The 23719-nt window shown below is 37.4% G+C and overlaps 1 protein-coding gene across 1 annotated transcript in view; it reads right to left on the reverse strand.

The window, feature by feature from the left end:
- Nucleotides 1-5099: 5099 nt before the first annotated feature.
- The window catches only part of LRPPRC (leucine rich pentatricopeptide repeat containing), a 95446-nt gene continuing 76826 nt past the window's right edge, over nucleotides 5100-23719 (reverse strand). The window contains exons 31-38 of the mRNA XM_019748633.2: nucleotides 20436-20524; nucleotides 16186-16390; nucleotides 14264-14403; nucleotides 14005-14120; nucleotides 11476-11550; nucleotides 8918-9002; nucleotides 7139-7281; nucleotides 5100-5260 (exon numbers count right to left, since the gene is read on the reverse strand). Coding sequence (XP_019604192.2) covers nucleotides 5204-5260; nucleotides 7139-7281; nucleotides 8918-9002; nucleotides 11476-11550; nucleotides 14005-14120; nucleotides 14264-14403; nucleotides 16186-16390; nucleotides 20436-20524 — 910 coding nt within the window. The 3' untranslated portion in view covers nucleotides 5100-5203. The remainder of the gene's footprint in view (nucleotides 5261-7138; nucleotides 7282-8917; nucleotides 9003-11475; nucleotides 11551-14004; nucleotides 14121-14263; nucleotides 14404-16185; nucleotides 16391-20435; nucleotides 20525-23719) is intronic.

Genomic DNA, 23719 nt, shown 5'->3' on the forward strand with positions numbered 1-23719 from the left:
CTCCAACTTCACGTCATGCTACTGACGGAGAAATTTTAATTAAGCAGAAAATTACCTGTATTGACTGAAAAATTTCCTGATGTGCCTTTTTAAAACTGCTTTTGTTCCTATAAAGATTATTTAAGACATAATCTTGCCCTGGGTCAAGCTATTCAACCCGGTCAGGCTCACAGAGGTAAATCTTACATTTGCTTTTTTCTTTTTTCCTGCTTTTCTTCTTGTTTTGATCCCAGATTAAAGAGCTAGCCTAGCCGCGATGATATTTAAATCTACACCAAATCCAAGTGTTACAGACCTGGGGCCTGGGGTTCTACTGAGACTCACATTAGTCACTTAGCAGATGGGGTTCAGCATGGCCACCCCCAAAATCAATTACCATGATTTTGTACCCCCATACCACTTTCCTTTGGGCCCCGCTGTGGGTCAGGAACACCAAGCTGCTCCCAGAAAGGAGCAACGGGTTGGGGTGTGGGAGTGATGAAGCATTTTGCTGGGTGACCTGTGATTCTCTGGGAAATCCATCTATCTAATGCGTGCAGGCTGGAGAGAGAACATCTTTATTTGCAAATAGTCTGGTAATTCCAACCTCAAGTCATCTGTCATTTGTTTTTGGTAATAGGATTGATTGTTCCTTTAAAGGGGCTGAGGGACAGAGCAGACAGCACGGTGTCCCTCTCGCAGGGTCTGCCTGAGGCAGCTTCAGCGGAGGAAGCAGGCACATGGAGCATGGCCCATTTTTGGCTGGCAGGCCGGGAACAGCAGACCATGCCATGTGAGCAGCTAATAATTAAAACCATCATGGTTTAAGCAGTGGATTGAGATTTTCAAACACACACCAACTCAAAGGCAGGATAATACTTCTCAGCTTTCTGTGTAAGAGTGCTCCCATGTATCGTTGGTATGATGGGCTTGTCTCTCTCGTAAAATGGGAGTTACTCTTTATTTCCATGCTCTGCTCAAAAGCTCTCCTGTCCATGTTGAACAGGAAGCTTTTCTTTCTGTTGCTCCCATTCTTGCCCTGTGCTTGTGCAGAGCCTGAGGGTATCTCCATCCACATTGGAGAGCCTGCCTCCTCCTCCTCGATGAAAACTTGAAAATATTTTCATTGAAGAACTTGGGTTTTGAAGGACTTCCTGGGCCTCCACCCCCAACACCCTAGCTCTGAACTACCAAGTGGAATCTTGAATCTCTTCGGAAGACAAGCGTGTAGGAGGAAACCCTCCAATGCTCACAAACCACACATCTCAGGAAGGGAGCCCAGTGTTGTGTCCATTGACTCAATGCTTACTGGGCACCTACCAGTGCCAGGCTCTGTCCTAACTGGTGGGTCTGCAGAGCACCAGGAGAGCTCACGTTCTTGGATAGGAAATGACAAAAACAAGTAAATATTGAATAGAATTTCAGCGAGTGAACGCCTGGGGCAGGGCTGGTGAGGATACTACTTTCAGGAGAACTTGCTAAGCATGGATCCCACGCGATGACCCGGGTCCAAACATGCAGGGGCACCGAGTTTCAAGTTGGTTGAAGTTTTTGCTGTACCTGGATCTTATGATGTTTTCTTCATGCAAAGAAAAAGGTAAGTGCCTATTCTGAGTTTGCTAATGCAGCCATTTCCTTTATTTGTACTATAGCTGCATAACGTGGGCTTTGTCAAGTCCACAGGCCTGAAAGCAGGATACATTTCTAATGGAAACACTTGCGCGCATGACTGTCCAACAGCCAAGCAGTAAATTACCATGATTTTGTACCCCCTGCAGCTACCGTTTCCCGGAAAACAAGACCTAGCCGGACAATCAGCTCTAATACGTCTTTTGGAGCAAAAATTAATATACAACCCGGTTTTTTTCACCAGGTCGTATAATTTTTGCTCCAAAAGACGCATTAGAGCTGATTGTCCGGCTAGGTCTTGTTTTCGGAGAAACACGGTATGAGTTCCACCATACTTCAGGAATGCTTGCACTTATCAAAACTTTACAAGTATCAGTTTGTCAGAAAGACAAATATTAAATGAAAATTGTGCTCAAAGACATGAGAAAGTATGTAGAGTTCAGTCACTGCAGACATAAGAAATAAATTGTACCAGGAAGAACAATTTGCAACATAAAGCTCACTTAATAACTTACTGGAAATCGCTAACTTGGTGATTGTGCCAGGCAATGGATATTTGATTAAATGGAAGAAAATAACCTTAGAGTGCAAGCTGTTCAGAGACTGGAAACGTGTAGTAAGGTGAAAAGGGAGTAGTTTTTTTAAAAATAGAATTGTTTTTACAGTTTAGAGATTCCAATTTGACTGGTAGCTGGATTGCGTGTTTTTTTGTATTCTTATAGTTAGTAAATGACTAGTCAGAATACTAGCCAAGTGACATACGGCTGTGATTCTGGGCAAATTAATTTCTGTAAGCCCACGTTTTCTCGTCATGAATATCAGGCAAGAGGGGTGCCTAGCACATGGTAGTGGGTGCTCAGTGTAGCTACAAAGAACCCTCAAAACCGACTACATACAGACAACTCGATTCACTGTGAGCGTGAAGCCGGATACACAGACAGGAGACAAACTGGTCCTCACCGAGTTACAACCTGTGTGATACTTGCTCTGCTTTTCAGTGGCTGCAGGAGCCCTGGAGAGAGAACAATTAATATAGTGGGTGGGGAAAGGGGCCGAGAAGGTGGCAGAAAGGTGACATTGATGCCAGCCTTGTAAGCATTCACAAGAAAGGAACAGGAGGGCGAAAGCAGAGAGAGGAAAAGTGTGCGGAAGACAGCACATGTGGAGTGGGTCCGAGTCATGTATGTAGCTGTAAAGTGCTCCTTCTGACACGTGAAGCAAGATAAACCCCTACATTTTACGTGTTGATTTACCATATATCCAACTCTACTAATTCTTACCAACTTTGTATCTCAAAGATCTCAAATTAGATATCTGCTTGTCCTTAAAGTAGATAAACAGTGACTTCACTGGTTTTCCACAAACTACATACCATTTAACAAGGAGATTCCGGTAACAACAGAGACCACCACACAATTTTAAATGTATAACTCTTGAGACTAAAGTCTTTGCAGTGGCTTACAGCGGTTTTGCAAAAATTGTGGAAGATAAAAATGAAGAAACCCACAGGTTTTTGGAATACAATTTATTGAAAGCATTTCACATTAAAATTAGATTAGGCTCAAATACACGGATGTACAATTACATATAAAACACTATTATACTTTCCAAGTTTATAATGTTTACATTTTAGAATTAGCTATTTGCTTATAATTTGAGTATTAATAAGTGTTGCTATAATTATGTTTATATTTCTATTTATTTCAAGTTCACGCTTACATCTTTAGAAAGCATTCATAAGCCCACCTAGAATATACAATTATTACATTTTAAATATTTACATTCAAAAGGGAAAGCCAATTGAGTGCGAAAGATATATATGACATGCTAGTTCTTTGTTCACACATGTAATATATTCAATGGCCCCAGCTTGCTGTCCAGAATGCTAGAGGAGGGATTTGTACCTAATTCCTCTACACTACACCCACATTTTACCAGAGTCAATATACAAGGCTGGCTTGGAGTCACGTCATGCAATTGAGATTGTACTCTCAGTTTCCCCAAAGATGACTGGGAAGTCCAGATTATGCCTCAAGGTTATGTCTCAGTTTGGAGACCATTTTAATGAACAATAATAAAACTTAGCTAAACTAACCTGTGGTTAGCATAACCACACAAACTAAGGCCCATGTCAGTGGAATCACTCATGGAGTGAGGCTCATGACAGACTGTATCAAAACTACGAGGACAGGTCCTGCACCTGAAGAATGTACAAAGGAAAGCTTCCTTAAGTCCTCTAGGCTGGGACTCAGCACTGGTCAAGCCCCGATTCCTTAGATCTAACACTATAAAAACAGATGACGTATGACCGATGCTGTAACATTAATTTCTTGGCTTCCCTCCATCGTCCCTTTCTCTAATACCGTCTGTAGGTTCTAGATACAGGATGGCTGTTTCCACAAGACATGGGTTAGCAGCACAAACAGCACGATGCCAGCTTACTTCCCTCCCTAAGGCAAGGTTACCCCCTCATGTCAACAGTGGGAACCAAATAAGTAGTCACTGACACCAGAACAGTAGGTAGTCACTGATTTCAAATGGACAAGGAATATGCCAAAATGGGGATAACTCTCAAATAAAACATTTCCAACTTCTGCTGTAATTAAATCACCTAATCTCCAAAAAGGTCAATATCACATATTAAGATACCTTCGTAACAGCAAAGTGTTTTGACTACCACTTCAATTCTTTTATAGTAACTACTTACGTAGTAAATATTAATAGGCATGAAAGCCTATTTGGGGCTAGGTTGGATAAAACTGAACACAAACCAAGATTTCACTCCTTCATATATTAAATCACATATTCACAGGATATGAGAATAAAGTAACAAGCCCAGTGTAGGGTGTAGCTTGTGCCGACAAAGATGGGAAACCAAAATGAGAGGAAATGCATTGCTCTATTTTATGATTAAAGTCACGACTCAGACTCAGTTTTAGAGACTCCTATGAAGAGAGGCTCAGGAAGCCACTGCGCTAGAAGGGAAAGCACAGCATGGAGCCTCCAGGCACTGGAAAGGCACCCGACCAAGGGCAAACGACAGTCTCTCTGGGGCGCTGCTTCTCAATGGATGTGAGGACTTGTAAGATGCCTTCTAGCACCGACATTTTACAAAATTAGAAAATTATGCGGGGCCTCACACATGGAAATAATTGATATAGCGTCGAATATTAAGCATTAGAAAGCCCACTGAACGTTCTTTAGTCCAGTTCCAAAATTTTTCAGATAAACAATACTAACAAGCAAGTCTCAAAAGGAGGAACCTCTCTATGAAAGTAATGAATGAAATAGAGCACGGGACCTGAAGAGTCAATTGGGAGAAGAGCCCTGAAAAACGACGGCTTCATACATCAGGAGCCGCAAAGGAAATGCCCAGACGTCTAGTACAGGCACGAAACAAAACGTCTGTTGACTAAGTGCACACAGTTATTGCCAAGATGCTGTACATACCATATACCGTATTACGAATAAATACAAGCACATAAACAGAGTAACTTTTCATTTATTTATTTCTGTCCTCTCAAACACGTTTAAAAAATACCATTTTAGACACAGAATCACAAATACACACAAGACAAAGTAGTGCCTGCTTGTTTCACAAAGAGCTTTCCCTTAATTCCTTTAGCTGCTTTGCATAAAATTCAAAGCTTTCCTGTTGAGGAGACAAAAAGGGAAGGAAGGTAAGATAAAATTACTGGCAACAGGTGATGGTACAAAACTTAAAAATCATGAAATACTGCAAACTGGCAGCAAAGACCGCTAGGCCCCTGGCAGTTGCATCCCCTCAAGCTTTAGCACTCCTTTAAGTCTCATGAAATCACCAGTTCAAGGGCCCAAATTCAAAGGCAATGTTGGCACAGGAACCTATGCTGTGTGTACATGTGCACGTAGCTGTTTATACTGGGTATGGAAGGTTGAGGTGTTTGAAATAAACGTGGTATAGTGACTTTCAGGTGAATGACACAATAAAAAATTTTGCATACATGATTCCTCTTGTTAAATAGAACAAAATAAAACGAGGCTTCCTAGGCAACCTACTGAATGGTAGAAAATATATGCAAATCCTATCTGATAAGAGATTAATATCTAAAATATATAAAGAACTCAGACAAATCAACAGCAAAAAAAAATAAACAATCCTATTCAAAAAAGGGCAGACGATCTGAAGAGACATGTTTCCATCAAAGACATACAGATGGCCAACAGGTACATGAAAAGATGCTCCATATCAGTAATCATCAGGGAAATGCAAATCAAAACCACAATGAGATACTACCTCATACCTGTTAGAATGGCTGTTATAAAAGATAAGCAATAACAAGTTGATGGGGATGTGGAGAAAAAGGAAACCCTCGTATACTGTTGGTAGGAATGTAAATTGGTGCAGCCACTATGGGAAACAGTCTGGACGTTTCTCCCCAAATTCAAAATACAACTACCATATGACCCAGCAATTCCACTTCTGGGAATATATTCGAAGAAAACAAAAACACTAATTCAAAAAGATACATGTATCCCCATGTTCACTGCAGCATAATTTACAAAAGCCAAGATATGGAAACAACTTAAATATCCATCAATGGAGGAATGGATAAAGAAGATGTACTACACACACACACTCCATCACATTACTCAACCATAAAAACGAATGACATCTTGCCATTTGTGACAACATGGATGGACCTTGGGGGCATTAGGGTAAGAGATCAGATAGAAAAAGATAAATACCATATAATCTCACTTGTGTGTGGAATCAAAAAAGCAAAACACAAAACCAAGCTCACAGTCATAGAGCACAGACTGGTGGTTGCCTGAGGTGGGGGGTGGGTGAAATGCGAGAAGAGGATCAAAACGTACAAATTTCCAGTTATAAAATCAATAAGTCATGGGGATATAATACACAACACGGTGCTTGTTAGTTAATAATACTGTACTGCATATTTGAAAGTAGCCAGGAGAGTGGCCCTTGAAAATTCTAATCACAAGAAAATAATTTTGTAACTGTGTACAGTGATAGATGTTAACTGGAGTTATTGTGGTTACCACTTTGCAATATATACAAATACCAAATCATTACACTGTACACCTGAAACTAATAAAATGTTGCATGTCAATTCCTCAACAAAAAACATTTCCTAGATGAAGAAATAAAAACAAACTTATTTAAAATGAATAAGCAATTAACCGTTCCATAATATGCTTGGCTATTGAAATATAGGCCATTAAGTCCTATTTCAAGTTGAAATGATGAGAAAAAAACCACTCCAAGGACATTTGATAAATTCGTATCTGTAGTTGAAGGTCTGAGACTGACCTTATATTTTAAACCTCAGCCCCAGAGGGCTAATGTTCTCCCACAGCCAAACCCTAGGCATGACGCCAGTTCCGTTCCCGAAACCCTCCCGTGAGGGTCCTTCACAGAGATCAAATCCTCATGTAATTAAGTATTCAACTTATTTTTTATACATTATTCTGAAGCATACATAAATCTGTAGAGGTAATTTTTTCTCCTTAATTAAGAAGTACTCACAGGGGGCTCAACGAAAGGGACAGCCTCTCCAGCATTCTTCAGCAAAACTGCGTAACGTTTCAGAAACAGATCATCCAATTTCATATTCTTTGCAGTCAAATTTTCATACAGTGCTTTGGCGGAGGAGACATCATTGTCCAAGACTGAAGAAAAAGATATTAATCATAGATAAAGACAACATTATCTTCCTCTTTTCCCAAAACACTTAGTCATTCAGAGACTCCTGGATCCCTTTGTCCCAAAGCAAAAGGATACTTTATCTTTAAGCAAAAAGCCACATTCAGAACCTACAAGCTCCCTCACGCCTTCCCCACATCTCTCATTCAGCATTATTCACTATGAAAGAGGAGGAAAATGATATAAACACAACTATTTTAAAAGATCCATGATAGTTCAAGCGAACACAAACTGAAGTCCTCAACCATAGAGTAAGCACACACCATTCAACCTTCTTCTGCTTAAAACCACACTTTGCAATCAAGCTAATTCAGGGACTTGTGGTGAGGGGCATGTAAATGATGCAGAAATCTGTATCTATATCAGTATCAGCTAAACAATGCCAAAAAGACTTTCAATACGGGCCGGCGGGAGGTTAGAGCTCCATACCCCTAACTCCGAAGGCTGCCAGTTCGATTCCCACATGGGCCAGTGGGCTCTCAACCACAAGGTTGTCAGTTCAATTCCTTGAGTCCCGCAAGGGATGGTGGGCTCTGCCCCCTGCAACTAAGATTGAACACGGCACCTTGAGCTGAGCTACCTTCCGGATGGCTCAGTTGGTTGGAGCGCGGGCTCTCAACCACAAGGTTGCCGGTTCAACTCCTCGAGTCCCGCAAGGGATGGTGGGCTGTGCCCCCTGCAACTAAGATTGAACACGGCACCTTGAGCTGAGCTCCCAGGTGGGTCAGTTGGTTGGAGTGCATCCTCTCAACCACAAGGTTGCCGGTTCGACTCCCGTAAGGATGGTGGGCTGCACCCCCTGCAACTAGAAAACGGCAACTGGACCTGGAACTGAGCTGCGCCCTCCACAACTAAGACTGAAAGGACAACAACTTGACTTGGAAAAAAAGCCTGGAAGTACACACTGTTCCCCAATGAAGTCCTGTTCCCCCTCCCCAATAAAATCTTAAAAAAAAAGCAATTCTTTATTTACACCTTGCCTCAAATGAGCAAGTCAGTGGGTGACAGACAGATGGGTGATCAAAACTTAGGTATGTTAACATTTATCTTGATTACTGAGGAACCTTGAGACTGGTTCTCTTTCATATGTCACAGGCTGGCAATCAGGTAACAAACAACTTATAAGACAGCAATTTCCACTGTGACTTAAGGTAAAACCTTGGAGCCCACTTTGTAGTTATTTCAAATGCCACTGCTGTTTCAAAGGCCTAAGTATGAAGGAGCAAGAAGGCAAGTCAAGTGATAGTCTCAAGTATGTACCCATTCACATAATGTTTCAGGTGGCCGTGCCTTGGGGAGACTGGATTGGTTCCCAACATGTAAACCCAAGAGGACTTCCAAGTCTTTTCAGGAGCCTAGGATCATACTCAACACACCTGGGGCCCTCTGAAAATACCCAGTGATACTTCTTTATGTTCAAGTTACATGAATAATTTCATATTTTTCTTATATATAGTTTTAAAACATATTCTAAAGCTAAATAATTTATATCATAAATATTTGATATTTAGGATTACTACCTTTGAGCTGAAGACTAACTCAGTTGACTATACTATAAATATTTAAATCATTTAAATAATATAGTCAGATTAAACTTATTACCATAGCTTTTCATGACAGAACTGTATGCTTCTTCCTTTTCAGTTAATTCAGGAATCAATTCTAACAAAGATTTCAATGCCGGTGACTAGAAAATTAAATACAGGTAATGTTACCAACAATTCAAAAGAACAGTGAAATAGAACACTGATATATAGACATTATATCAGAAAATCGTGACAATTATTATAAAAGAACTATCTACTCAATTTAATGGACTATTTTCCCTTTGTATATACAGGCATACCTCACAGATATCATGGGTTCAGTTCCAGACTACTGAAAGACAGCAAGTATCCCAATAAAGTGAGCCGTAATTTTTTTGCTAGAGGGTCTTGCCTTCAATTTGTAAAAAAAAAATTGCAATCTTTGAAGCACAATAAAATGAAATATGCCTGTATCTTAGTTTTTTTTTATGTTGATTTGATAATTTACATCTAAAACAAGCATTTTAAAAAAGTTATATTTCCATGAATATTTTTCTAAAATATTATAAAGATTGCTTCTTTTGTCAGTTGGTAACCATAGCAAGAAGTTATGAGATCCCAAAGAAAGAAGAGATAATAGTAACTGTATCTTAAGGTACCAAAAATTTTAAGTGAAATGTAAAAAATTCAATCAAACATTTTGAAGTTTCCTTTCTTGGTATGAGATGTGATAAAAAAATACGGTGAATGTTTAAATTAAAAAACATTTAGTACAGTAAAAGACACATTGCCATTAATCCCCCCCAAAATACTCCCCCCTCTCTTCGAACACAATTATCCTATCGTCTTGCCACTTCCTGAAGCAGTTCTGAAAGTCCTCTTTCGTGAGTATCTTTAGTTGCGCTGTTGTGGCTGCCTTGATGTCCTGAATTGATTCAAAACATTTTCCTTTCATGGTCATTTTGACTTGGGGAAGTGCCAGAAGTCACACGGTGCCAGATCCGGTGAATAAGGTGGATGAGGACACACGGTAATATTTTTATTTGACAGAAATTGCAGTATACCAGGAGCAATGTGTGACACGGAGTGTTGTCATGATGGAGGATGAAGTAAAGATACTCACGAAAGAAGACTTTCAGAACTGCTTCAGAAAGTGGCAAGAACGATGGGATAAGTGTGTTCGAAGCAAGGGGAGTATTGTGAGGGGAATTAATGGCAATATGTCTTTTACTGCAAAACTTTTTTTTAAATTTAAACATTCATTGTATTTTGTGATCACGCCTCGTACATAGAGCATTTGCAGATCTCACTGGAATTTTTACTTAATTGCTTGTTTTAGTTCCTATAGTAAATACAGAACTGCCACACCCTAATGAATAACAACTGAATATTTCCAAACACTCCAATATTGCTGGATAAACCATAAAGATGGATTTTACATAGCTTTATGCCCTGTTCCCATCTCAGCCAAAGAAGCTAAATCTGGCTTAATTATTCTACTGTCAAACAGGCAGAGACTGTAACTGGAATTTTTAAAAATCCTAACTCACTTTTTGGCATGTTTATTCAGTCAATGTACACCTGGACCTGTATTCTCAAGGACTTCCTGTAATTTGAAGTCTCCTGGGAGGAATGTTCTAAACGGATACATTACTGTACATTTCCTATCCCATCATCCAAGTAAAGCAAGGAGGTACTTGGCATAGCCCCGTACATGAAGTGACACGTATTTTTTAGATTCCTTATACTTTTTAATCACAAATTCAAAAAAATATTGTCCTTGAAAGGAAAAAAAAGCGGGCGGAGGGGGCAACTAAATATTTTCAAAAAGTTGTTTGTTGTAAATAAATACATGAGCCAAAGATAAATTTGCAATTAGGTAATATGTATTTTTTATAAGTGTGAGTTATGTGTGTAGGAGGTATGCAGAAATTAAAGAAAACATAGATCTCCCAGACTAGAAACAATCTAAGTATTTCACAATAAAACAACTATTACAATTGGCACTCAATTTGAAACTTCATGATGTACCCAAATAAACTAAGAACGGGGTTCCTGTTGCTCAACAGGTAAAATCAGATCTAAAATTCTTTTTTTTGAAAATATGCTTTTATTCTTTGTTTTAACATCAAAAATAAGACTTGTTTGTTTTACACACCACACACATGCATCCTTTAGTGTACACTGTACAAATTGAGAACGTTAATTTCTGACACGTACCAGTTTTAAAGCCAAGTGGCTAATCTAACGTGACGGTTTTTTATCTGATAAATGGTCAAAAATAGCCACCTGATGGAAGCAGTGCTTCTGCACCAGGAAACGTTCCAAGTGACCTGAGCAACAGGATTTTTATCTTCCATTTCTTAGGGCCCTTTCTTGGGGCTCTTGAGGCACAACTATGCACATGGAGAATTCATTTCATGAACTCGTTTTGCTTTTTCAGTGCAACTAAGGAGCCAGAACTGATTTTGTATCAACACATAAAATGTAAACAACTGCAGACAAAAAAGTCTTCCATCTCTACAGTGCTGTAAGATCAGGTCCTGAACCAACAAGCTCTTACGTGATACTCAGACCTTTGAAGATTGGCTTATATCATCACTAATCTGGAGCAAGTAAAGTAAAGCACAGTACCTTTCCCGGTCTCCGAGAACTCCTGATACAGAACACCAAGAAAATTGGGGTCTGTTCAGCAATTGCACCACATCTCTAAAAAATGAAACATTATTCAGTTTAAGTGAAGGTTTTTGATAAACAAGCAGACCAAGGTGAATACTTCCAATTAAGAAAGTTCACAATAATACAGGAATGTATCATTACCAATAGGAAGGCCTCATAGTCCATCAATTTTTTTAAGGCAAGAAAAAAGAAAACAAGTGCCAGCTATGCCAAGCTTTTGTGAATGTTGTCCTTGGCATTGCAAGTATAAAGTTTATTTTAAAAGACAAGGGAAAAATTAAACTAATGCTTCAACAACCACAGAATAAGGTTTACGACTGCAAAGAAAGGAAAAAAAGAAACACTATTCCTCTCCAATTATACTGCCAAGCATTCACAAGTGAGCTAGGGATCATAAGGTTAATTATACATTTAATAAGGTGTCAGGGAGATAACTGCTCGTTTCTTTATAAAAATTAAAATGTACAAAGCAAGTTCTCTTTAAAGTATAATTACCTACACTTATGCATACAAAAGGACTGATTTCAATCTCTCTATTTTATAAAAGGCTTTCATTGCAACAGACAGCCAGTGCTTGAGAAAGAGACAAAAGTTAAACTCAAAAAAAAAGTTTATATGACAGACCAGATAAATCAAGTGTCTATCCAATCTTAGATGCTATAGTAAAATCAAATATGGCAAGACAATATTTTAGTTTACATTCTTCATAGATGTCATTCTCTTAAGTTTCTGAAAGCACATTCCTCTTTCAAAGCTTTAAAACATTGTCAATACTAAAACGAATAGTATAAAAAGAACTTTTGGGGACACATAGAACATTTACATTATAAACTGATGTTTTCGACATCTGTGAATAAAGTATTCTTCACCACAGCAAGAATAATCTTTTACTGTTTGACAAGCAGGTAAAGGATGGGTAAAGGGCTTATCACTTGAAACCTCAGTCTATTGAAGGGATGAAAACGGAAGACTGCTGCTGCTGTATCAGTACTCAGCTGTCACCAAGAGCCCCTAGACAGGCCGCTGCGGGGAAATGCAGCTCTGAGGACCGCGGGCAACATCCCTGTAGTCTCCCACCCCAGGCTGCTACCCGTCGTGCTAGGAAGAGCCTGCAAAGGTTCTGGCTCAGAACAAGCTGCTAGATGAAATACCAAGCTCCACTTTCTAAAGAGTTATCAAAGCATGTGTTACAATGGAATGACTCCTGGCACGTGTATAATTAGATATGCACATACCCCTAGTAGGTATACTTAGATGTGTACATGCAAAGATAAAGCATTGGAGTTTATTGCTTTCAAGACAGAACTTGTAACACTATAAAGGCAGGAAGATAAAACAATGAAAAAATTCCTGAAATCCCTACCATAAATTGCCTTTTCTGTAAAAAAAATCCAAAAAACAAAAAATGTAAATAAACCAAACAAAACAAGAAAACTTCCAATTAACTGGAATTTCTCTCCATCCAGAAACAAAAGTATGAAAAGACTTAGAAGCAGAGCCAATTTACACTTTGTACAAAACTATTTACAGAGATATTTCTCAGGCATTCGTTTTAAACATGCCTTGGATTCTGCTGTCAAACGAGACGAACTTTAAGGATCAAAACTGGAGCGCGAGCAAGTGGGTCATTTTACCATCCCTATCTCCTGCTCATAAAAATGTTAAGTGAGAATCATATTATTTACTATCAGAAATTGGTCCCAGGCCTCAATTTGACACAGGGAGTCTACACAAACACAGGCATTGGCAGGATCCCGGCGACTGTTTGACTGCCACCTGCTGGGAAGGGGCTCCCAGCGGTGCCTGTTTGTGTACACTGCCAGTGGCAGCTCAGCTCACCCACCGTTCCTTTGCTCGTACTTGGAGCAGCTTTATATTTAGTGCTGCTAAAATGGCATGAATGCCATTGTCTCCTTCCCTGAAGATTGCTAATTTAACTGAGAGTGCGGGCCACAGAGACCTGCATTTGTCACTGAATGTGTCTGTGACACACAAGTGAATAGAAAGCAAATTCAACTCTTAATACATCTTGAATAAGGCACTGAGAATGTTTGAGTATTCAAGTGAGAAGCTGTATTTGAAAAGCAAACATTTCCTACTTTTTGTTTGCAAACTGTGTTGCCATGGTGATACACAGTATTTAGAGCATTAGAGAAATTAAAGTAGGAAATCAAAGGAATTGTTTTGCATTACTTATCTGCACAGAAACATTTGTCTTTAAATCATTTTGGCAAAACAAGTCTTCCCTTACCCCCGTAACCCCCTAAATCTGAGGATATTTCTAGTCTGATTTGCCACCTTTAAAACCAGCAACCTACAACTTCCAATCTAGTTATTGTCATGCAACCTTGATTCTCAATGATTTTAAGCGTGCTGGCGGCACCACACTGCATTTCCGGTATTCTACCACATACCTATGTCTAGCAATTTCTCATCTTCTCACAAGTCATCAGCCCCACTGCTCCACGTGTGCTGGGTCATTACCTGTAGGAGAGCTCTGGCATCATCCACCTTGCCTGAGTCCACAAGCTGAAGGAAAAGGTCAGTGACGGGTTTGTAAACTGCAAAATGATTGGCCAATCTCTCTGCCATGATGCTTACTGAAAAAAACAAAACAAAAAATGACAGGTAAGAAAAATCTTTTGTTTAAACAGTGGTATAACTCATCTGCCAAAGAAGTGTGGTCCTGTCTCTCTAGAGAGAAAATGTGCTTCTGTTTTTTTAGGAAGAACAGCTAACTTACTCTTTTCAACTGCTGGTTCCAATTGCTCCTCTATTACTTTTCTGAATAAGTACGCCAAGCCAAAGTACTGGGGTTCCATGGTTTGATTCCCTGAAGTAAGCATATTTTCAATGTTTTCTATTGCAACATCTATGTTATTGCTGTAAAAGAAAGTAAAATAAATTATAAAGAAATATTTGCTCTTTTATTAGTATCACAGGCAGTTTTAGTATGAGAACTTACTGTGGGATTCATACATACAAATGCTTTAGGAAAAAAAGGAAATATATTTATAATTAACCCGATAAAAAAATACTGTGGAAGTTGAACTCAATCACATTTTAGGTAGCAAAAGCAATCACTAGTGGTTTATGCTACAATAAACGAAGTAGTTCTTATTTGAAAACACTGTTCTAGAGAAAGATCAAACACCTATATGTGGAAGCATTAATGATAACTTAAGAAAATATTGTTATCTTAAATATTTAATTTGATTTCAAGTTCTTTGGATGTAAAATGAAAACTTGTTTAAGTGCTATCCTGTGGCTTTATAATCTACAACTGGTCGTACTACCTAAAGTAAAGATGATATATACCACCTCAGGATTCTTAAAGACGCTGATGATGTCTTTAAAAGGTATAATTTCATGTCTCAGTCACAACAATTTGTTTTTGTCAGGTATTATAGGATATTTGAAAAATATTCAATTTATACTAAAATTCTTGGGAAAAAAGTGTCCTCACACTAGACATTAAAAAAAATCAATTAAATATAGCCTTATTTAACAAGTTACAATAAAAAGTATCTTTTTTGACTTTTTGGTTAAGGTATTTTTTAGTTGTTACTTTACAATTAAGGCACTCCAAATCCAAATAATTTTATGTTCGAATTATTACCTAAAACATAAGAATTCTCTAACTCAAAATGAACACCCCATTACAATAAATTTTTCTTATGGGTTTTAGTTAGAAAACTACTTACTAGTGAATAAAAATATTCTCCACATCATATAAAACTGTGTTTATATGTTAACATTTTACAATTCAACCAGATATTACTTGGATAATTTCCCTGGATCTTGCAACTTAAAATAATCACATTTTTTAATTAAAGGGAAAGTTTAAAGTTCTGTTTGGGAATATAGTTTTAAAAGGGGAAACCAAACAAAATACAATCTCTTCTCGGCCCAAAGAAATAGGAATAAACAAAAAACCCTGAAAAAACAAACATTACATTTCAATATCACAACTCATTAAATGTATATAAAATTAACTATTAAGAACATTTTTCCTAAAGGCATGAAGAGGGTCAAGTCCCTAGTTATCCCCATGAATCTTTAACTTGAACAAAGTATTTGGCTTGTGTGAGTGATAAAAATCAAGTTCTTCTTTGCTTCTACAGTGGTGATTCTCAACAATGAATCGAGAGATGGTGGTAAGAATCACCTCCCTTTTTGTGGGAGAGTGTTCACAGAGGTGGATAGGTTAGAGGGTGAAAAAAATGGAAAAACATTTTTAACAAGCTTGTTGGGCCCTCTGTTTCACAATGTACTAGTAGTGTTACCCTCAAGTGTTGCGGACAACCAATGAATTCATTTTTAACTTCTGTAACAAACTGTTACAACAAGGGCCTGGCATGTATGCAAGAGAAGTTATCAACCACAAGAGAAGTTACCAACCACACCACAGGAGCAAAATGTAAGAATCTGAAAAATCTGACATGTGTTCTTTATTCTAAGATTTACTTTAAAGCTAAAACACATTTTGTAACATATAATAAATTATTCCCTAATAGTTAGGGAATAATCAGCAACTGGCATTAACAATTCCTCTGTATAGTTGATATGGTTTCTAACAGCTTAAAAACAATTTTTTAAGGTGGTATTTGAGATAATGCTCCTTCCAGTATCCAATGGAGGAAAACAAAGCTTGAAAATACTCACTTCTTTATTTGTGCCAAAGCAATGTTATTGATGAAAACCATATTTGAAAGTCCAATTGAATCTTCGAGTCCATTTACCATCTTCTGAATCGCTTGTATGTTTTCTAAATCACCCTTCAAGGCACACGCCTGAATCAGGCGGGTCACTGCTATCCTAGAAGGTGTCTGCTTCAGATCCAAGGTCGTTTTTAGCGTTTTTAAAGCCTCTACGATAGAACAGCAGGCGACAAAGTTTTTCTCGTATGAACTGCACTGACTTTAATGCATTTTGAAAACCAGCTTTTAAATATGAGCACCAAGTGGCTATATGCGAAGTGCTATGAATAATTTATTCTAGATTACAGAAAATGTTAATACTTTATAAGAAAACTAAAAAAATAATATTTGACTATAAGATATCAGAGACTAGAGAAATTTCTTCTTAAACTCACAAACGTTCCTGACAGAATGTGTTTACCATTCAGGGATAAGATTTAGTGATTAATTTCAAGGAAGTTGACAATTTCAGAGACATACAAATGAAGATTTTAAAAATTAAAGAATTGCCAAAGATAAGTAATTTCTACCCACATTCATACTTTCCCAGATTTTATTACACTCAAAAGATTACATGATTATTAAAATCTCCTAATATTCCAAACAGTCTTTCTTGAAAACAATGTCTTTTTCTAGTCCAAACAGGATCAATTACACAGGAACAGCCAAAACAGAACATTCAACTTTTACAATAACAAATTTATTTTATACGATTAAATAATACCTTGTAGATATTTTCTTGCACTCATTTTTCAAAGAAAATAAAACTCATCAGATTCATATGGATCTAGCCACGGTTTTGTTTTTTTAAAGTATCATAGTTATCTGATTATTGATAAATATGGAATAGTCTTCTGATTTACTAACTCATGTGCAAGTGTAGCGAAACCTTTATATTAAATACAGTGGTGGATTGGGGGAAAATGTAAGCATAACAATCACCACTACCGCTACCAAACAAAGCTTCATGGCTTTATAGCAATCAAAGCAATGTAACCTAAACAAAACTATGCCTCTCAAAGCAGCTTTCAGAGTAAGAACAGCCTACCTTTTACAGAAGACTGGGAAAAGGGTAATAACTAAACAGTCCATTAAAAGTGATATAGTAAAAGACATAATGAACTTGGTGTTTATTACTGAATAAATAGTTTACAATTATTTAAAATCTACAATCGAAACCTGTGATCTCAAGTGGATAAAAAAGTAAATAGGTAGTTTAAAAAGCATATAATATTTTAGAAATCCATAAGTACATACAGGAAACAAAAATGCTATTAATATTATTTTAATGACATAATCCATAGAAAATAAGCTTGATAGAATCTTAACTGGTGGTCATACACAGATAATCAACTTCAGACTATTTTTTTTTTTTTTTTTTACAAAGTAAAACTTTATTTGGAAATGCATCTCTTTGATGGATGGAACTACTATTTTTCTATTTGTTCCTGGTTCTTGCATGACTATTACCAAGTGCTGGAATGAGACAGGATTCAGGGAAACTCACAGTTAGAGAAAGTATTAGGCTACCAGTAAGTGCAGGGTTTACACGAAGTGTTACAATGATCATTGCTAAGTGAGTACACATTGTGAATAGAACAATATACTCTGTATCCCGGTAGGAAGTAATCAATAAGTAGAGAAGTGGTTGACAAGTGCCAGAAAGGATATTTATTACTAACTAAAAAAACAAATACTACCATTTTTAAGCATCCATTGCTTTTTTTTTTTTTGGTAAACTGCAGGGAAATGTTTATCCTATGAATAATAAATATTCAAGAAAACACAAAACACTTTTTACCTCCAAAATATGTTCCATTTTCTTAAAGATATGTTGAGATGTCAGAAAAAACAAACTTTTTCACGTTTAATTCTTTGAAATTATGTAAAATACCCATGAATATTCTTTCAATCAAGAATACTGTTGGCTAGGGAGGATGGTCCCACCAGTGGATCAAAAGAATAACAAAAATAAGATAATGTTGGTGATGATAGTAACTAACGTTTAGTGAGCTTTTACTACATTTGAGTTATTTACTAGAAGCCAGCACAGTAGTAAGCAATTAACTACACTCACAACTACCTTTCTGAGGGAAGTACCAATTTCATAGGTGAGAAACGGAGGCACAGAGTTTAAATTTAAACAATTTTCCCGAAGTCATATTGCTAGATACCAACCCAAGAATGTAACCACCCCAGAGCCTGCATCTGTGGGTGCATGGGACCTTAGAACCTAAATCATATTCCCACATAGGACCTGCCTTCTATGCAGTTTATGACTTAAGGTACACCCCAAATAGTACCCATTCAACACTCCTCCCCCAGGCCTTTTCACACTGTCACCTAATTTACTAGTAATATTGATTATATTGCAAAGGTGCCATGTATCAGCTACTAATATTCCAGCAGAGTGTTAGCATATAACATTAGATTAAGATTGAACTGGCTGTATTTTTCTTCCTGCTTTAGATGAGATTGAGAAAAAGAAACGTGAAAAAGAGAAGGGGCTTTTAAAAATCGGGAGCTCTAGTCAGCCGTGGAGCAAAACAAGGACATGGGGATGGTGCCAACAGCGTTCTCGTCCTCGCTGAAGATACTTTAGTCTAAGTTAGTCTGTGGGGTGGCACAGGAGGTGGCAGTGGGGGTGGCGGTGGCAATGGGGGCACCAGTGCCTGCTCTCAGCCAGCCTCCGACTGAACTGAATATCTGGGAAAAACAGATGTGAAAATTACACAATATAGCTCCTTATAGTTTTCACAGGGTACCTAACATGAGTAAAGGGAACTAGTCAAATTAAAGAAATTCAGTTCAGATTCAGCTCAAAAATTAATACCTTGAAATTTTAAAAGTGTTTTATTATTATCTCCATGTCTACAGATATGTAAGCTATTTATGAATGAGCTTACCTACTATAATGGTGAGCAAGTTTAATTTTTCAACATTTTAAAATTGTTTATCCCTTCTACATAAAATATCAATTTGAAAGAAAGCCTTTTTTACGGAAAATAAAATGAAAGCTTTTTAAGTTTTAATAACAATCCCTACATCACTCAATGATGACTGACGGCTGTCCAAAGAAACTGTCTACATGGGCTGGCCCTGCCTGTGGAACGCTGAAGTGAAAACTTTGCAAAGGGAGAAGTCATCACTTACATATTCCGTTTTCATCTATTAGGAAGACATCTAAAGACCAGTACATTTAGGTATTAGAAGCAACATTAAAGCTGCACAATTAGCAATTTTCTCTGAGGGATGTGAAAGTATTCTACAAACATGCAAGTGAGGAATAATACCATTAATATAGACCGAGGAAGACATAAGGTAACATATTTAACAGTTAAAGAGCTTTTTCAACCTTCCTTAAAGATTTCAGTGGATTTTGTTGTATTGGCAAAACTGTGGTGTTACTGTACTGATTAAAATTCAAATTCACAAACTAAACATGAAAAGATGCTTATCTAAATTTAAGAGATTCGTCATTTTCCCTCTTGGGAGCTCATTTGTAAGACCTCCAGATCCAAACTCATCCCTCCTCTGCAAACCTATAAACAGCCTTCACCAAACGGTCCCCATCCCAATCCTAACGTCATCGCCACATCTTCCTGGTATTAGCCTCTTAGTATTAATTTAAAAACTCCAAATTCCAAACTCCAAACAAACACCGTGTTTTATTGCTGTTGGTATTATGAACCATTGAAAAAGTATTAGATTAAGTTTTAAAAATCAATATTATAATCATTTGGTGCACAATCTCACACATTTAACACTCAATTTAACTCACTTGCTATCTCATACACAACCAACACAATATGCAAGAAACAACTGCTGGGAATTGTTTCAGATGCTCTAAAGTATGTTAATTTTCAAAGCAAAATGACTTGTGCTGTGAATTTTAACGCACTTGAAAGCCTGTACTTTCTCTCATTCTGGAACACAAATTTTGCATGTCTGAAGAGCTGTGATTCATCTTAAGAAAACCCATCTTGTGTTAAATGGAATGGAAACTGGACTAAGTGGTCAAATGACAAGTACATTCATATTCAAGCTGTATTATAAATGCGTGTACAGTAATTTACGTCTCTCAGCTACCACAAAAGGCTCTTGATAAGCAGGTAATTTGCTAAATGGACTCCTTTATCCAAGTATTCGAAGGGCGTTACAAGAAAAATCTGCAGAGGCATTAATGTGACGTAAAGGTCAAGCATTGTGACATACCTTTCAAATAATCCCGCCTAACTTGCGTTATGATGAGGAGGCTGTTGGCAGCATCGTTCAGTGTGAAGCCCTTGATGTGGGTCTCCGCGCTAAAAGAAGCAGACATTTAGAAAGGAATTACTGACATGCTTCTGATACGATAATAAATGGTTGAGCACCAAGGTGAAATTATAAAAACTACTGTTCGTATGTTAAAAATATTGCTGCAAAATATCGACCTGGAGACAGCTTTTGTGTTATCCTGTCAATGGTTATAGAAGGATAATTTTTTTTTGCATTCTGACAGATGACAAAGTTGGAAATGAGCAACAAAAGAAACAAAGTACAAGATTTTTTTTAAACAATCGGTTCAGATTCTTGAATGCTGACATATTAGATGACTAAAATAACTGCATGCCCTGCATTGTTCTGCTGTATCCTAAGCTGGATACTTTTTCCTCTTTTTTCTGCATTCACCATAATTATAAAATGTAAAACTATTCTTTCGGCTACAAAAATGAACATTTATTTTCAGCACTGCATATTTTAAATATAAACTAAAGCATGTTACGAACTAACACCATATCATTTGGTTGATTAATTTTCAAATTTCTGTCATCCAGATACATACAGTTTTTAAAGGTGAACATACTGTAGAACTAATAAAACCACTGTTACATTAATATTAACAATTTCATACAACAATCTTGTCCCGGCCTTAAACTTAAAACAACACCCCCCAACTTTTTAAAACTCAAGAGCAAAAAATTGCTTAATTATGACTAAACCCTACATGATTTTAAAAAAACAAACCAACCAACCCTAGCCAGAGATGATTTCTGTTTGCTACACTGTTTGCACATCTCCTGTGATGAAATTCCAGCACCCTTCATGCCCCCGGGGTTCATCTGCCGATTAGGCAATCTCCACGGGGCAAAAGGAGCAAAAGCAATTGCTGCCGTTTGCCTTATCAAACTCAGTGATGATCCTGCTGCCAACAGCATCAGCCTGCCGACAGGAACATCTAAGCTGGGCAGATTTCGGGAACAGCAGGGTCACTGCTATTCTCATCAATCCCAAGAAAATCCTCCAAAGACACGGTGATGTACCCATCCTCTCAGTCACTTCCAGCCTCTGAGGTTCATCCGTGCAGCTCTCCCCCCACCCCCCACAGGATTTCTTATTCCCCCCACCCATCCTAATCCCACCAAAGCACCCATTGCTCAGTTTGACTTTTTTCCTTTGTCCCATCTGTCAAAGCTCTGAAGTCAACAACTCGTCCATGAGACTATAAACTGCATAAAATGAAGGCTTTACTTTCTCAATCTTGATTAAATAAACAGAAGACACTATTAAAATTAAGTTCACTTCTTATGCCAACATTATTACATGTATTATTCCATATTTACTTGAAAATATTACCTAAAATTTACTAAAACCATGAGGTAACAAAACTTCTCTTTTAGCTGACAAGTGTGAATTACAAACCTTTCAGATACCTCAAAACATGGAACATTTTCTTTCCTATCTCGATGAGCTGCCTAGCCAATACAAATATGAAAGTGAGATAAACAGGAGGGGGAAAAAACTCTCTCCAGCTCTATTATATGCTGAACATATACATTTTACACATGTAGAAACCAATCAATTGCATCCAAAATATATTCCAAACTGGCAGAAGGAGAAAAACTACAAAAAGTTACTGGTAGAGAGCTTTGTGTTGGACTCATTCATACGATATGATAAAAGAAGTTTACTTCTAACCCATAATTTAGATCTTTCCTTTTTGGAAAAAATCTAGTCCAGGGCTGTCAAATCAAACTTCCTGTGATGATGGGAATGTTCTTGATCCATGTTTTCTAATAGGGCAGTCACTGCCACATGTCGCTATATGTGACAAAGGAATGGAAATCTTAATTATATTTAATTTTAATCAATTTAAGTTTAAACAAACACATATGGCTATAGTGGCTATTGGACTGAACAACACAGGATTCTAGACATTTTCTTTCATTTTTAGAAGTGCCAAAATAAAGGAAAAAACTACAAAGGATAAAGAGTATCAATCTTTTAACTTGCAATCAACTGCAAAAATTAGTCTGTCTTAACCAAAGAAAACAGTATTATTAGGTTGGTGCAAAAGTAACTGTGGTTTAAAAGGTTGAAAATAATTGCAAAAACCGCAATTGCTTTTGCACCGACCTAATACATGAGAGTTTCACTTCGAGATTTCAGAGCAGTAACTGTTCTATGGATCGTACATACGTAACATGCACCCAGGAGATTGGTGATTATAATTTATCTTACTTTGAATAACAAAAACTGGCCAATCCAGTTGAAACCATCAGTGAATGACTGATTTAGCACTATTTAGACAGAATTAAATGAGAGCTGATAGGGACAAGAGAAAACACGGTGCTATTCTCAAAAGAGAAAGCAGAGCTATTGCTGCGTGATTCTCAAATTTCCTAAGAATAGAGCTTAGTGTTATCAGATTTAATATAATAATTTAGATCGCTTACTGCTTTTTGAATAAGCAGCTTCCCTCCCTTGGAAGAATTTACTATACACAAACTTGTATTTTGAAACATGAAGAGATGTAATTCTAAATAAAAATCAAAGAAAGATGGTTTCTTAAAAATTTTTAAAGGCAGTTATTATTATTTTTGAGATTCCATTGCTTGTTTGGCAGGTTAAATGGCCTTGTTAATAAAACAAGAAATCTCATTAGAGGTCAAGTGAATCTGCAACACATTAAGACAACAAAGGTATATAGAAAAACAAAGATTGCACTTTTTAGTTCACAGGAAAAACCACTGCTCTTAAGACTGAACAAGTGGCATTGTGTAGGCAATTGTAACAGATTCCTATTTACGGACTACGAGTAACAGCACCAGAATAGTACTGAGGGGTACTGCCTCTTGCGACAGTGGCACATTTGGTTACATCATATAATAATAAAGATGCCTATAAAACAAAGCAACAATTATTTTCTACTGTGATCATGGATACGGATCTGGAAGGGGAAGAGATAACATGGCCTCACGTTGGCAATGAACCAGAGAAGTTACATGACATTGCTCCAGTAACACAGTTAATTAGTTGGAGAACAAGAACTACAACTTACATTTCTGAATTCCCAGTCCAGAGTTATTTTCAAAAGTACTCAATGTAGATCTAACCCAAGATACATTTCTTCATAGTCAAATACAACATTTTATTGGTTCAAGAAAAAGTATGTGCACGCAATCCCCAGACTAGGTGCCTCTGGGCATTCTAGGGCTTTCCATCTAGGATTCTCTTGG

The sequence above is a fragment of the Rhinolophus sinicus genome, linkage group LG05 (genome assembly GCF_036562045.2).
Source record: "Rhinolophus sinicus isolate RSC01 linkage group LG05, ASM3656204v1, whole genome shotgun sequence".
NCBI lineage: Eukaryota > Metazoa > Chordata > Mammalia > Chiroptera > Rhinolophidae > Rhinolophus > Rhinolophus sinicus.